Source organism: Salvia hispanica, chromosome 6 (assembly GCF_029641045.1).
Source record: "Salvia hispanica isolate PSC_SH4W2 chromosome 6, Shi_PSC_v1, whole genome shotgun sequence".
Classification (NCBI taxonomy): Eukaryota; Viridiplantae; Streptophyta; class Magnoliopsida; order Lamiales; family Lamiaceae; genus Salvia; species Salvia hispanica.
In genome coordinates, this window is record NC_142697.1 from 46,356,880 (window position 1) to 46,372,265 (window position 15,386).

Below are 15,386 nucleotides of genomic sequence, written 5' to 3' on the forward strand. Positions count from 1 at the left end.
TTGATTTTCCTATTAAATCTCTACTATGACAAGTCATATGGGATGAGGCATTCCTCTTCACTTAGTTAATTTTAATTATAGTGCTTTAAATTTTAATTCAAAGCATTAACAAAATTAATTTTTAGAATACACCTACTCTACTGACCACTAATGTCACATCGAATCTCGCATTAAATTTTAGATTAATAACCAATCCGTACAATAATTAATACCAGCCCTGTTTTGGCAAACTTTGTTTACATCTACGTCTTTTATAATGCTTCATATATTAAATTTTAGAATATTTGTTATATCTAATCACATAATCTCAATAAGAAAAAAGAATGTAAAACAATCACCCCCTAAATTCAATTAAAGAAGCTTCTTTTCTTCTTTCATTGTCCCTGTCTTTTGCTTTATTAACACTTAATTTCTCTCTTTTATCTTTTGTTTTTGTCTTTTGCTTTCCTAACAGTTAGTTTCGTCTTTTGCTTTTCAGTTTAGATTCAGCTCAAATATTGCTTCGCATTTCCTACTGCTATGGAAAGTCTTGAGAGTTGGATAAGCCATCATTGCTAGTAATAAATTTGAAGACTTGAATAGTAAAATCAACTAGATTCATGCTTTTGAGGATTTCTCTTTTATAATCACGAACTGAATGGATCATATAGTTTTAGATTCGTGCTTCATCTCTTGTTGTTAGTTCTTATTCATTTGAAATAAGTAGTGTATTAAGTTAGTAGTAGTATTTTTAACGGAGATTATATTTAGCCATTTCAAACAAATGAAATAATTACACATATAAATAAAATAGAGGGGAGTGTTATATTGCTAACTCAATAGCCATTAAATATTCAAATTAAGGGCCTAGATCATCAACCCCTAAATGTCAATACAATAAAAAAAAAACGGCCCGCAGGGGCCTAGCGCAGTTGGCAACGGAGGGGCAGAGCTTGCTGCAATGAGCCTGGGTTCGAATCCCACTGCTGTCGTGTAGTGCTTCCATCTCTCAGTCACAAGTGTGAGGCCTTGGGAGAAGTGTGAGGCCTTGGGAGATGGGCTTCTGGCGGTCAGTGGGTTAAGGTCTTCCCCTTAACGGACTATTGCGTACCCCGATTTAACCCCCTCACATGATGTCGGGCCGGAGTGTGGGGGCCGCCAAGACGACGAAATCGTCTTTTTGCTGCAATCAAACAAAAAAACCTTATTAAGGTCAATTTACAACAAATTAGTTGTAACTAACTTTTGAAAATATCTCATAACTTTAAAACTTATATAACTTTCTCGATTTAAATTATTTTTTCGCACAATATATATCAAATTAAAGATAATTTCACAAGGATTCTAACGAGATCTCACTTGCATATGTTCCAATGTCCAAATTTGAAAAAAAATTCAATTTTTTTTGATTTTTTCATACAACACAAATGTCAACATAGTATATAAAATATGTCAATATAATACATGTAGAATGTCAATATAAGCAATGTGTTAACATTCTCAAAGCATTGTGTTAATATTTTCGAAACACAATATTGACATTTTCATTCAAAATCCTAACTTGGTAGTTTACTAAAATCCTATGGTCTTAAATTAGTTGTAGTTAGCAATTAAATGATGACTTAACAATTGATCTGAATCAGATGATTTTCTGTCACAATCAACGGCCTTCATTTGCCCATTTTTGATCATTTCTATACCGCAGCTGTAGAGACAAATGAAGAAGTTGCATAATGAACAGTAAAATCCTTGGCGTTCATTCTCATTGTAACGACAAATGTCGCAGCGGCGTTTTGTGGTGAGAAGTTGAAAGGTAAGAGGGTGTGGATGGATTTCTGCATTCACATCATATTTCTGCCCCAACTTCATATTTCTATACTCGCCGGATATAGTTTGAAAGCAATCTGGATGGAAGGATATATCGCAGGCGCGGCAATGATACATCCAACTCCTGGGATTCATTTGTGTTTCGCACTGATCGCAGTAGAAATCGCCAGGACGGTTGAGGGTGGCGTCGTACGTCAGCAGCAGCGGGTGGTGCTCGTCCCATCTACGGCTGCTGATCGACACAGGCAGGACAGCGCATCTGACGTGCACAATGAAATCACATGGGCTGCTGCTGCAACACCTGTAACAATCATAATAGTCTATGTCTTCGCCACAACCAGCAGCACACAGCAAGCGCCGTCGGTTGATATCCCTGCTGACATCCGACTGAGTCACATGCTTGAGGAGATGTCGCGGGTGAGCTGCGTGGTGTATGGTATCCGGCATACAAGCGCATTGGATATCGACTTTGATGTGGCACGCTGTACAAATATAAAACAGACCATTCGTATCATATTCACACACATTGCATATTTTCGTCTCCCAAGGTCGAAGTTTGTCGCATGATTGGAGTTCCAGCGAGTAATGATAATCGTGGTGGTGGAGTGGAAGTGAGGAGAGTTGAGGTGGCAAGTGAAAGCACGCCAAGTGAAGATTGTATTTGCATTCACTGCAACTCATATAGTAGTTTGATGATATAGGAGTGATGCACCCATCACACATCAATTCCGATCTCACTCCATAGTTCTCCTCGTCTTCTTCTTCTCCTAGGATTTGAGGGTGTTGAGATGTGGATGAGACTAAAGTGAGCTGATGTTGGTGATGAATGAACTTGTATTTCATATTCACCAACTTATCATCATTATTAGGGTGTATGATGATGGGTGGTATCAATGTTGTTCCTTCTCTTTCTCTCATCACAAAAGGTGTAATGAGTTGTTCAACCACCTCGTCAGTTGGAAAATGGATCATGTCCTTCCCAATATCTCTGGAGCACATAAAAACACATGTCAATAATTATGGATAATTTAACAAGTAATGACATGATGTAGAAGTAAATTTTATACTCAGTGATGCGAGGCGACTTGTCGAAGGCGCACTTGACGTGGACGATAAATCTGCAGAGTTGACAGTGATATATCCAATAGTTGGATAGAAAAGATATGCTGCATACATCACATTTGAATTGAAATCTGATATATTCTCTTGGGACATGAAAAGAGAGAGAAAGGGAGTGATGATGGTCTTCCCTTTTCAAGTGTTGAGGCAATGAAGCACATCTCTCATGGATCCAATATTGGCAATCATCCGCGGCGCATGTGTAGGAAATCCCTTTGCGTGTGGCGCCACAAGCATCGCACTTGAAGGAACACCTTCTCCTAAACAACTTCAAGTCATGGCTGGGGTGACTTGGATGGCGTATGATGGCACGCCTTTTCTCATCATCATCATCATCACCACAGGTTGATGCATCAATCCGGTCACTATCATGCGCGCATCTCAGGTGCATCTGGAACCTGCATCCTGAGCTTGTACATTTGTAGCCAATGCTCCAAATAAGCCTTTCGCAGATATCACACCGCAAAAAATCTGATTCATGCCGTTGGATGAGGATGTGTTGAGGGTGGTGCAATGGATGCCGTATCTCTCTCGCCACCACTGCACATTCTTCGTGCAATAGTTTTGAATACTCACACCCGTCGATGCTGCATCCATAAGCTTGCTCTTCGGTACTAAACCGCGCTTCACAGCCATAACAGTATTCCAATTCACGAGTATCCACCAGAGTAAGTGGATGCTCGTGGCTCCAATGATCAATCATCTCTCTTTTTTCCCACTCCTCCTCCATCTCTATCTTTTTTTCTTTCTCACTCATTATGTGTTGTAACTAATTTTGGAAAAATGTAATGACAGACTATCCAATCTTTCAAACATTTTATAGCAAACGTATAGCAATAGCATCAATAAAATCACACAAAACTTCCAACAACAACAAAACATATCTGCTTTAAGGATTTATCCTTTTAAAAGCACAAACTGAATGGTTGAGTTAGATTTTTGAGTATATATCTGTTATATCTAATCACAATATGGAAAAAGAAGGTAAAACAATCACAACGTAAGCAAACAATCACTTTATCTTTGTTTTTGCCTTTTGCTTTTCGAACATCGAATCTGGCATTAAATTTGAGATTAATCAAATGTGTAGTTTTTAGGAGTATTTTATTCAGTAACAAATCCGTACAATAATTAATACCAGCCCTGTTTTGGCAAAAAGAATGTAATCACATAATCTCAATAAGAAAAAAGAATGTAAAACAATCACCCCTAAATTCAATCAAAGAAGCTGCTTCTTTTCTTTCTCTGCTCTCTCTTTTGCTTTATTAACAGTTAATTTTTCTCTTTATCTTTGTTGATGTCTTTTTCTTTCCAACAGTTTGTTTTGTCTTTTGCTTTTCTTACTGCTATGAATAAGCCATCATTGCAAACAGATTTGAAGACTTCAATAGTAAAACCAACTAGCTAGATTCATGCTTTTGAGGATTTCTCCTTTATAATTATGAATTAAATGGATCATATAGTTTTAAATTCAATAAGTAATGTTAAAATAGACTTATATATAATCACATAATCTTGCTTGATAAATATAGAACTTTCATAATAGTACTAATACTATTCTACATACCTACTATGAATACCTTATTTGTGCTCTGTAAGAGTGACTCCGATGGCGCCCCTCCCACTAGGACCTCCACTAGCCCTTTCCACAAAAACTGCCTTCCACGTCACATCACTAGCCCTTCCCACTGCACTAGGACTTCCACTTGGACTTCCCGCAATTAAATTCACAATTATTCAATTTACGGAATTAAAATTTACGGAATTAAAATTTCGACACGAGCCGTATTTATAGAGTTAAAAAAAAAATTAAAACTCGGACGTCCGAGTGGGACGTCCGACCGTCGCCACTACGGCGGACGTCAGGTAGGACGTCGGGCTGACGGGCGAGGACATGGGACGGGCACATGGGACGGGTGTGGGCGCCCTTCCCCTTCACTACGGCGGACGTCGGGTAGGACGTCGGCGACGTCCTACCGCGACGTCCGCCATTGGAGACACTCTAAGAATAGAACTAAAACATCAAAGATTTACATCCAATGATGTCAAGAATCACAATGCATTCATCAACACAATAGATTCATATGTAAGAAATGTAAGTAATGCTCTGGCTCCATCTACGGTCTCCTCTCCCAACACTTGTCCATCATATCCTGCGTTTTCGATCTCCCACACACCATTTCTCCTTGCCCATGCTGGCTCGTGCTTCATCTCTTGTTGTTAGTTCTTAATCATTTGAAATAAGTAGTGTGTTAAGTTAGTAGTAGTATTTTTAACGGAGATTATATTCAGCCATTTCAAACAAATTAAATGAAATAGTTACACATAGAAATAGAATAGATATAAGAATACAAGAGGAAAGAGGTACTAAACGAATAATCTCAAACATATCATTTCTCTCATTCATTTGACGGCCTTCATGTCCCCATTTTTGATCATGTTTTTACCGCAGTAGTAGAGACAAATGAAGAAATTGCATAATGCACAGTAAAATCCTTCCCATTCATAATTATTCCAACCACAGATGTCGCAGCGGCGTTTTGTTGTGAGAAGTTGATAGGTGAGAGGATGTGGATGGATTTCTGCATTCACATCATATTCCTGCCCCAACTTCATGTTTCTAAACTCACCGGATGTAGTTGGAAAGCAATCTAGATGGAAGGATATATCGCAACTGCGGCAGTGATACATCCAACTCCTGGGATTCATTTGTTTTTCGCATTGATCGCAGTAGAAATCCCCCGGACGGTTGAGAGTGGCGTCGTATGTCAACAGCAGCGGGTGGTGCTCGTCCCATCTACGGCTTCTGACCGACACAGGCAGCAACGCGCATCTGACGTGCACAATGAATTCACACGGGATGCTGTAACACCTGTAACAATCATAATCGTCTACGTCTTCGCCACAGCCAGCAGCACACAACAAGCGCTGTCGGTTGATATCCCTGCCTAGATCCGACTTGGTCACATGCTTGAGGAGATGTTGCGGGTGAGCTGCGTGATGTATGGTATCCGGCATACAAGCGCATTGGATATCGACTTTGAAGTCACACTTTGTACAGGTGTAAAACAGCCCATTCATAGGATACTCACACACGCTGCATTCTTTACTCTCCCAAGGTTGATGTTTGTCCAAAGATTGGAGGACAAGCTGGTGATCATGATGTTGGTGGAGTGAAAGTGAGGAGAGTTGAGGTGGCAAGTGAAAGCAAGCCAAGTGAAGATTGTATTTGCATTCACTGCAACTCATATAGTAGTTTGATGATGATGATATTGGAGTGATGCACCCATCACATATCAATTCCCATCTCACTCCATAATTCTCCTCGTCTTCTTCTTCTTCTTCTTCTTGGCTTCGAACGCCACATGAGACTAAAGTGAGTAAAGTGAGTTTATGTTGGTGATGAAGGAACTCATATTTCACCTTCATCAACTCATCAGCAGCAGCAGCAGGGATGATGATGGGTGGTATCAATGTTTCTCCTCCTCTTTGTCTCGTCACAAATGGTGTAATCAGTTCCTCGCCCACCTCATTCGTTGGAAGACGGACTATATCTTTCCCAATGGACGGACTTGCATAAGTAATAGTACAATAATAATTTAGTAAACAAAAAGGAAGGATGATGTAGTAACTAATGACATGAAAGGTGTAAAAATAAATCATACTCAATGACGCGAGGCTTCTTTTTGAAGGCGCATTTGATGTGGACAATATATCTGCAGATTGGACAATGATATATCCAATAGTTGGGTAGAAAAGATATGCTGCATATATCACATTTGTACCGAAATCTGATGTATTCTGGTGGGACATGAAACGAGAGAGAAAGAGAGTGATGATGGTCTTCCCTTTTCAAGTGTTGAGGCAATGAAGCACATTTTTGATGGATCAAATATTGGCAAGCATCTTTGGTGCATATATAGGAACTCCCTTTGCGTGTGGCGCCACAAGCATCACACTTGGAGGGACACCTTCCCGTCAACAACTTCAAGTCATGTTTGGGATGACTTGGATGGCGTATGATGGCACGCCTTTGCTCATCAACGTCAGGGGTTGCTGCATCGATCAGATCACTGTCATGCGCGCATCTCAGGTGCATCTGGAAACTGCATTGTAAGCTTGTACATTTGTAGCCAATGCTCCAAATAGTCCTTTGACATATACGACACCCCCGTAATTCTGTTTCGTGGAGTTGAATGAGGATGTGATGAGGGTGGTGCAATGGATGCCGTATCTCTCTCGCCACCGCTGCGCATTCTTGGTGCAATAGGTTTGAATACTCACACCCGTCGATGCTGCATCCATAAGCTTGCTCTCCACTACCAAACTGCACTTCACAACCGTAACAGTATTCTAAATCACGAATATCCACCAGAGTAAGTGGATGCTTGTGGCTCCAATGATCAATCATCTCCCTCTCATCCTCCTCCATCTCTATAATTTTTTCTTTCTCACTCATTGTGTATTTTTATGACAAACTATCACATCTTTCAAACATTTTATAGCAAACAAAAGGCACACACATCAATAAAATCATAGTACAAAACTTCCAACATCAGCAAAGAATAATGTACTACAACAACAAAGCATTTCACTCAAAGAATCTTCTTTTTCTTTGGTACTGTCTTTCTCTTTTTTCATGTAATTATCTTTTAGTGATGAGTCTAATTATATTCTCAATTAACAGATTGATTTTTGAGTGTATAGCTGTTATATCTAATACAATATGGAAAAAGAATCTAAAACAATCACAACGTAATCAAATAATCACTTTGCTTTTCTACATCTTTGTCTTTTGTTTTTCTCTTTAACTTTGTTTGTCTTTTGCTTTTCTAACATCTTTGTCTTTTGTTTTTCCTCTTTATCTTTGTATTTCTCACAGTTTGCTTTTCTCATTGAATTCAGAGCAAAGACTGTTTTGCATTTCTTACAGCTATGAAAAGCCCGGAGTGTTGGATAATCCATCATTGCTCATATTTTTTATACTCCCTCCGTCCCCCATTACTTGACACAGTTTGCCATTTTGGTCCGTCCCACATTACTTGACACACTTCACTTTTTCCATTTTTGGTAGTGGACCCCATATTCCACTAACTCATTCCTACTCACATTTATTATAAAACTAATACTTTAAAAGTAGGACCCACACCCCACCAACTTTTTCAACACACTTTCCATTACATTTCTTAAAACCCGTGCCGGGTCAAACCGTGTCAAGTAATGGGGGACGGAGGGAGTAATAGATTGTGGTATATTTTTCAGGCTAAACATCACATGAATAACATGTATAGTGTACAAATATTTCAAATAATAAATATTCTGTTGTGACAGAATAGAGCAATTGTGTAATCGAGATAAATTTGCGTAATTTTTTTATTTATTCGTAATATATATTACTATTATAAGAGTAGTAGGTAATTAAATGACACTTGAATTATTACTTACAATTTCAAATAATTCCATATATAGATAGAAAAAATGTCACATATTATGTATAGGTCATTTGATTCGATTTTCCTATTAAATCTCTACCATGTCAAGTTATATGGATGAGGCATACCTCTTCACTTAGTTAATTTTAATTATAGTGCTTTACTAGTAAATTTTAATTCAAAGCATTAACAATTAATTTTTAGAATACACCTACTCTACTGACCACTAATGTCACATCTAATCTCGCATAAAATTTGAGATTAATCAAATGTGTAGTTTTTAGGAGTATTTTATTCAGTAACCAATCCGTACAATAATTAATACCATCCCTGTTTTTGGCAAAAGTATTTTGTTTTCATCTACGTTTTTTTTATAATGCTTGATATATTAAATTTTAGAATAGTTGTTATATCTAATCACATAAACTCAATAAAAAAAAAGAATGTAAAACAATCACCCCCTAAATTCAATTAAAGAAGCTTCTTTTTTTCTTTCTCTGTCTTTTGCTTTATTCACAGTTAATTTTTTCTCTTTATCTTATCTATGTATCTGTCTTTTGCTTTTCTTACTGCTATGGATAAGCATCATTGCTAGTAATAAATTTGAAGACTTGAATAGTAAAAACAACTAGATTCGATAAGTAATGTTAAAATGAATTGGTATAACATTTCATGTAAATTCTAACATATGATTGAATCACAAAATAAGATTTTCCGGTATTTGTTAAAATGCATGAAGTTTTCAATTTAACTTTTGTTTCGGTTTCAAAAGAAACATGTACTCCCTCCGTCTCGGATTAAGAGTCACTTTTTGCCATAAAAGTCCGTCCCAGTTTAAGAGTCACTTTTAGAATTTTCCATATTTGATCATAAAATTTTACCCCATTCTTCATCAAAATTACATCAAAATGTCATTATCTACATTAAAATAAACCAAAACAAAAATCAAAAGTCAAAAGGGATCCACCTTCTACCAACTCTACCATCTCACTTCATTTATTACACACTCCACCATCTCACTTCATTTATTATACACTTCAACTATTTCTTAAAACCCGAACCATACAATAAGTGACTCCAAATGTGGGACGGAGGGAGTATAAAGAACGACGGGTACGAGAACGCATGGGATACACTATGAATGTATACAATTTTAGTGCGTATACATATTGACTTAATGGTAGAGTGATTAATGTTCTAGGTCATAAGTCAACTAAGAGGTCGTTTTTTTACTCAATCACTAACGAAAAGGAAACGAGAACAGTGGAACATGTAAAACACGTTTCTATTTGGTAATGAAATAGTATATTGAACTAAAAAACACACACATATGCTGATATGCATATCATTCTAGTCCTAGACATAGTACTGAACGAATAATCTGAAACATATAATTTCTCTCATTCATTCGACGGCCTTCATGTCCCCATTTTCGATCATTTCTTTACCGCAGGTGTAGAGACAAATGAAGAAGTTGCATAATGCACAGTAGAATCCTTCACATTCATATTTATCCCTACAACAAATGTCATAGCGGCATTTTGTGGTGAGAAGTTGAAAGGTGAGAGGGTGTGGATGGGTTTCTGCATTCACATCATATTCCTGCCCCAACTTCTTGTTTCTATACTCGCCGGATGTAGTTTGAAAGCAATTTGGATTGAAGGATATATCGCAGGCGCGGCAGTGATACATCCAACTCCTGGGATTCATTTGTGTTTCGCATTGATCGCAGTAGAAATCGCCAGGACGGTTAAGAGTGGCGTCGTACGTCAGCAGCAGCGGGTGGTGCTCGTCCCATCTACGGCTGCTGACTGATGCTGGCAGCATAGCGCATTTAAGGTGCACGATGAAATCACATGGGCTGCTGCTGCAACACCTGTAACAATCATAAGCGTCTATGTAATAGTCACAACCAGCAGCACACGACAAGCGCCGTCGGTTGATATCTCTGCCTAGATCCGACTGAGTCACGTACTTGAGGAGATGTCGCGGGTGAGCTGCGTGGTGTATGGTATCTGGCATACAAGCACACTTGATATCAACTGCGAAGTCGCACTCTGTACAACTGTAAAACAGCTGATTAGTTTCGTACAAACAGAGACTGCAATATAGGATCTCCCAAGGTTGACGTTTGTCAAAAGATCGGAGGACAAGCTGGTGATCATCATGTTGGTGGATCTGAAGTGAGGAGAGTTGAGGTGGCAAGTGAAAGCAGGCAATGTGAAGATTGTATTTGCATTCACTGCAACTCATATAGTAGTATGATGATGATGATATAGGAGTGATGCACCCATCACACATCAATTCCGATCTCACTCCATAATTCTCCTCGTCTTCTTCTTCTTCTCCTAGGATTTGAAGGTGTTGAGACGTGGATGAGACTAAATTGAGCTGATGTTGGTGATGAAGGAACTTATATTTCACATTCACCAACTCATCAACAGCAGTAGCAGGGATGATGATGGGTGGTATCAATGTTGTTCCTCCATTTTCTCTCATCACAAAAGGTGTAATGAGTTGTTCAACCACCTCATATGTTGGAAAATGGATCATGTCCTTCCCAATGTCTCTGTTGCACATAAAAACACATGTCAATAAATTAAGGACAATCTATCAAGTAATAACATGACATGATGTAGAAATAAATTTTATACTCGGTGATGCGAGGCGGCTTGTCAAAGGCGCACTTGACATGGACGATATATCTGCAGAGTTGACAATGATATATCCAATAGTTGGGTAGAAAAGATAAGCTGCATACATCACATTTGAAGTCAAATCTGATATATTCTCTTGGGACCTGAAAAGAGAGAGAAAGAGAGTGATGATGGTCTTCCCTTGTCAAATTCTGAGGCAATGAAGCACATTTCTCATGGATCCAATACTGACAATCATCCGCGGTGCATGTGTAGGAACTCCCTTTGCGTGTGGCGCCACAAGCATCGCACTTGAAGGGACACCTTCTCCTCAACAACTTCAAGTCATGGCTGGGGTGACTTGGATGGCGTATGATGGCACGCCTTTTCTCATCAACGTTAGGGGTTGATGCATCGATCAGGTCACTGTCATGAGCGCATCTCAGGTGCATCTTGAACCAGCATCTTGAGCTTGTACATTTGTAACCAATGCTCCAAATAGCACTTTCACAGATATCACAGCACCACCATAAATCACCTTCCCATTGGATGAGTATGTGCTGAGGGTGGTGCAATGGATGTCGTATCTCTCTCGGCATCGCTGCACATTCTTCATGTAACAGCTTTTTATACTCGCATCCCTCCATGCTGCATCCATAAGCTTGCTCTCCGCTATCTAACCGCATATCACAACCGTAACAGTATTCTAATTCACGAGTATCCACCAAAGTAAGTGGATGCTCGTGGCTCCAATGAGCAATCATCTCCCTCTCATCCTCCTCCATCTCTATCTTTTTTTCTTTCCCACTCATTATGTATTGTTATGACAAACTATCCTATGTTTCCAACATTTATAGCAAACAATACAAAACTTCCAACCTCAGCAAAGAATAATGTCTCACAACATCAAAAGCATTTCACTCAAAAGAATCTTCTTTTTCTTTAGCACTGTCTCTCCTTTTCATGTATTTATCATTTGTGATGGGTCCAATTTCACCTTGTGGAACAAAACAATCACTTTATCTTTATTTTTTGCCTTTTTCTTTTCTAACATATTTGTCTTTTGTTTTTTCTATTTATCTTTGTTCATCCCATTGATTCAGAGCAAAGACAGTTTTGCATTTCTTTATCTATGAAAAGCCCTGGAGTTTTGGATAAGCCTAAGCCATCATTGCTCACATTTTTTTATAATAGATTGTGCTATAGTTTTTTTAGCCAAAACATCACATGGATAACTTGTATAGTACTACTATTTGAAAATTAATTTCAACTGATGTTGAATCATTAGAAGATGTTATTACCAAGAACCAACACACCACAATATATATAAACTCACTCAAACACCCTCAAGCCTCAATAAAATTCCAAGAGAGAAATGGGCATAAAGAAAATGATAATTACATGGATTCTCTCATCTTGCTTCAAGGCCAAAATCACCCACAATATGAATTCAAGAATCATTTTATTAGTTTATTTTAATTCCAAAACCCTAAATATTATTCATGACATCATTTTTTTAGAAATGAATTAATATCTAAAACTTAGATTTTTTTAAATTTTCTTTATAACTCAAATAAATAATAAATCAAGATTTGATTCGTATGTCTTTATAAAATTAATAATATCAATAAGACTTTTTAAATTATTAGAATCAAATTAAATGTATAAATAAAAATAAATAATAGTACTATTAAACATGGATTAAACTAGGGGTGGATCGATACGATATATCGTATCGAAAACGTTGTATCGTGTATCGTATCGAAAATATCGATATGAAAGAATTTCATATCGTTATCGTATCGAAAGTTTCGATATATCGAACTTTCGATATAAAAAAATTTCATATCGTTATCGTATCGATATTTTGATATATCGTACCGAAATTCGATATATCGTTAAATATCGATATATATCGAAAATAAAATATCGATATATCAAAAAATTTCGATAACTATCGTATTTTCGATATAAAACGATATATCGCGATATAAGGAAATCCATATCGTTATCGTATCGAAAACTTACGATACGATATCGTATCGTATCGAAAATGACGATATATTAAAAATTCGATAATTTTTCGATATTTTTCAATACGATACGAGCGATATATCATTTTTTCGGTATTTTTCCCCAGCCCTAGATTAAACGCTCAGAATCCATACTTACATAAGATAGGTAATATAACACTATATTTCCCATATTTCATCAAAAGGATTTTCCCTTTGAAAAGCCCAAACTAATTATAATGCTTTAATTATAATCTGAAGCATTCAAAATATAATTTTATAACACACCTACTGTCTACAGTCTACTGACCTACATATTATTACTCCCTCCGTCCCACATTTAGAGTGACAATTAGTTATGGCACAAGTTTTAAGGAATTGGTGGAGTGTGTAATTAATGAAGTGAGGGGTGGAGTGTGTAATAAATGAAGTTAGTTGGTGGAAAGTAAGATGAGTTGACTTTTAGATTTTGATTTATGTTTTGGTTTATTTTGGTGTATATAATGGCATTTGAGTGTAATTTGAGTGGATAACAGGGTAAAATGTTATGTGCAAATATGGTAAATTCTAAATGTTACTCCAAATGTGGGACGGACTTTTATGGCAAAATGTCACTCCAAATCTGGGACGGAGGGAGTAGTATTTTAGATTAAACAAATGTCGTTTTTATTTTATTCATTACCAATCCGTAGAAATTTAGTAACGTTCCTTAATACCAGCTCTATTTTTAACAAAAAAAATTATACTACTACTTACATACTACTAGTGGTTATATATCTTCTAACCACCAATTCATTTCATTTTTTATTTTTATGTACACCAACTTTCATTCAGTGAGAAATTTGCATAGTTTTATTTATTTATTCGTAATATATATTACTAGTAAAGGTAGTAGGTAAATGACACATTAAAGAATTATTATAATTACAATTTCAAATAATTCCATAGAAAAAAAAATTACAAAAAATGTTAAGTACATATCATGTATAGGTCATTTGATTCGATTTTCGTATTAAATCTGTACTGTGACAAGCTATATGGGATGAGACTTACCTCTTCAAATAATTACATTTAATTATAATGCTTTAAATAATAATTCAAAGGATTAACAAAAATAAAATTTAGAATATACCTACGTAAGTCACAGCGAATATCACATTAAATTTTAGATTAACAACTGTAGTTTTTATTTTATTAATCAACCAATCCGTGCAACAATAATAACAGCTCTAGATTTGACAAAGTAGTATTTTAGCAACTAATGATATTTTGTAATTGTAAACGTTATCAACTGCTTTACCAACTGAAATATTTGGAATTAGGAATGGCATTTCAGCATCATAATTGCGAGCTGATCCGAATAGTTCACTAAATTTAAATAATTAGAGTTGAAAGTCTGTAATCTGAGTAGGGCGGACTTGGAAACCGATAGATTAGCCTTAAGATTCCCATTATAAATGAAACATTTATCTTTTTAGTAAAAAAAATTCTCTCTTACTTTATTTTCCCACTTACTTTATTCTCTCTGCTTCTTTATTTTTTTCTCTCTCATACTTTACTCTATCTAGTTTAATTATTTAAATATCAATTCCTTAAATCACGTATCCAAAAGAAGTGCTTCGCTTATCTTAAAATGGAGGGAGTACTATTGTTACATTATCCAATCTTCTAATTTGTTTGGCAATTGATTTGATATTTTAATTAAAACTTTGGTACAAGTGAATAACTACTTATATGGAGTATTTGATTGCTTAGATATTATGTTAACACAATTTTATAATAAAATTTAAACTTTCAAAATATATCACTCCTTCCGTACCAATTTTATGTTTCATAAGTCATAAGAGGATTAGGGTCATGAAAGTCAAAGCCTAATTTTGAAAATTTATTCCTTTCTTGTCAGCGCAGATAACCTTAATTTTTACATTGACTCAAACTAAAACTTTATTATCGCAAAATACAGGTAGTTAACACTTCATCATCAAAATCAAGCACTTCATTCATTTGAAAACACATTATAAAATACAACAACATTACATTGCAGAAAACGATAAAAACACAAAACAAGTGGAAAATTTTAAAGCTCAATTCATCGAACTTCATTTGGTAGTGCATGATGTCTAATTTACCAAACTATTGACTTACTATAAGATTACTACGTCAAACATAACAAATGCTTCCACTACAAAAAACTCAATCTTTTAACAACATACACATTGAGATGCAATTACTAGTGCGTTAATGTTATTTTAAAAATCATAATTTAGGACGTAAAAGAAAGTGTTCCTGAGTTGAGGAAAAATTATCTTAAGTTTTTGCTTTTTTAAGAAGTTTCTATTTGTGTCTCCTAAGTCCTAACTTTAGTTGAGACACCAACAAAT

The 15,386-nt window shown here is 36.3% G+C and overlaps 3 protein-coding genes across 4 annotated transcripts; all 3 read right to left on the reverse strand.

Annotated features, from left to right (window-relative positions):
- Positions 1 to 1,511: 1,511 nt before the first annotated feature.
- LOC125204023 (uncharacterized) lies at positions 1,512 to 3,682 on the reverse strand. The gene is made up of 2 exons (XM_089060685.1): positions 2,874 to 3,682; positions 1,512 to 2,794 (listed from the first exon to the last, which is right to left on the reverse strand). The coding sequence occupies exons 1-2, from the start codon at positions 3,680 to 3,682 to the stop codon at positions 1,573 to 1,575; spliced, it is 2,031 nt and encodes a 676-aa protein (XP_088916811.1). The 3' UTR covers positions 1,512 to 1,572.
- Positions 3,683 to 5,241: 1,559 nt separating this feature from the next.
- Positions 5,242 to 7,384, reverse strand: LOC125207443 (uncharacterized). The gene is made up of 2 exons (XM_089060628.1): positions 6,591 to 7,384; positions 5,242 to 6,496 (listed from the first exon to the last, which is right to left on the reverse strand). Exons 1-2 carry the CDS (start codon positions 7,382 to 7,384, stop codon positions 5,329 to 5,331), a joined length of 1,962 nt encoding a protein of 653 aa, XP_088916754.1. The 3' UTR covers positions 5,242 to 5,328.
- A 2,244-nt stretch (positions 7,385 to 9,628) lies between these two features.
- On the reverse strand, positions 9,629 to 11,851 carry LOC148923984 (uncharacterized). 2 transcript variants are annotated; one of them, XM_089060408.1, is made up of 3 exons: positions 11,012 to 11,851; positions 10,333 to 10,926; positions 9,629 to 10,233 (listed from the first exon to the last, which is right to left on the reverse strand). In XM_089060408.1, the coding sequence occupies exons 1-3, from the start codon at positions 11,803 to 11,805 to the stop codon at positions 9,762 to 9,764; spliced, it is 1,860 nt and encodes a 619-aa protein (XP_088916534.1). In that variant the 5' UTR covers positions 11,806 to 11,851; the 3' UTR covers positions 9,629 to 9,761. The 2 variants fall into 2 exon arrangements, with proteins under 2 accessions (XP_088916534.1, XP_088916533.1); XM_089060407.1 differs by having other exon boundaries at positions 9,629 to 10,926.
- Positions 11,852 to 15,386: the final 3,535 nt, after the last annotated feature.

What these genes read in the sequence shown, in the direction of transcription:
- LOC148923984 (XM_089060407.1), bottom strand. Translation starts at nt 11,805, where the DNA reads ATGAGTGGGAAAGAAAAAAAGATAGAGATGGAGGAGGATGAGAGGGAG. An exon ending in AAGCCGCCTCGCATCACCGA is followed by an intron (nt 10,927 to 11,011) that starts GTATAAAATTTA and finishes TATGTGCAACAG; the next exon opens with AGACATTGGGAAGGACATGA.
- LOC125207443 (XM_089060628.1), bottom strand. Translation starts at nt 7,384, where the DNA reads ATGAGTGAGAAAGAAAAAATTATAGAGATGGAGGAGGATGAGAGGGAG. An exon ending in AAGAAGCCTCGCGTCATTGA is followed by an intron (nt 6,497 to 6,590) that starts GTATGATTTATT and finishes TACTTATGCAAG; the next exon opens with TCCGTCCATTGGGAAAGATA.
- LOC125204023 (XM_089060685.1), bottom strand. Translation starts at nt 3,682, where the DNA reads ATGAGTGAGAAAGAAAAAAAGATAGAGATGGAGGAGGAGTGGGAAAAA. An exon ending in AAGTCGCCTCGCATCACTGA is followed by an intron (nt 2,795 to 2,873) that starts GTATAAAATTTA and finishes TATGTGCTCCAG; the next exon opens with AGATATTGGGAAGGACATGA.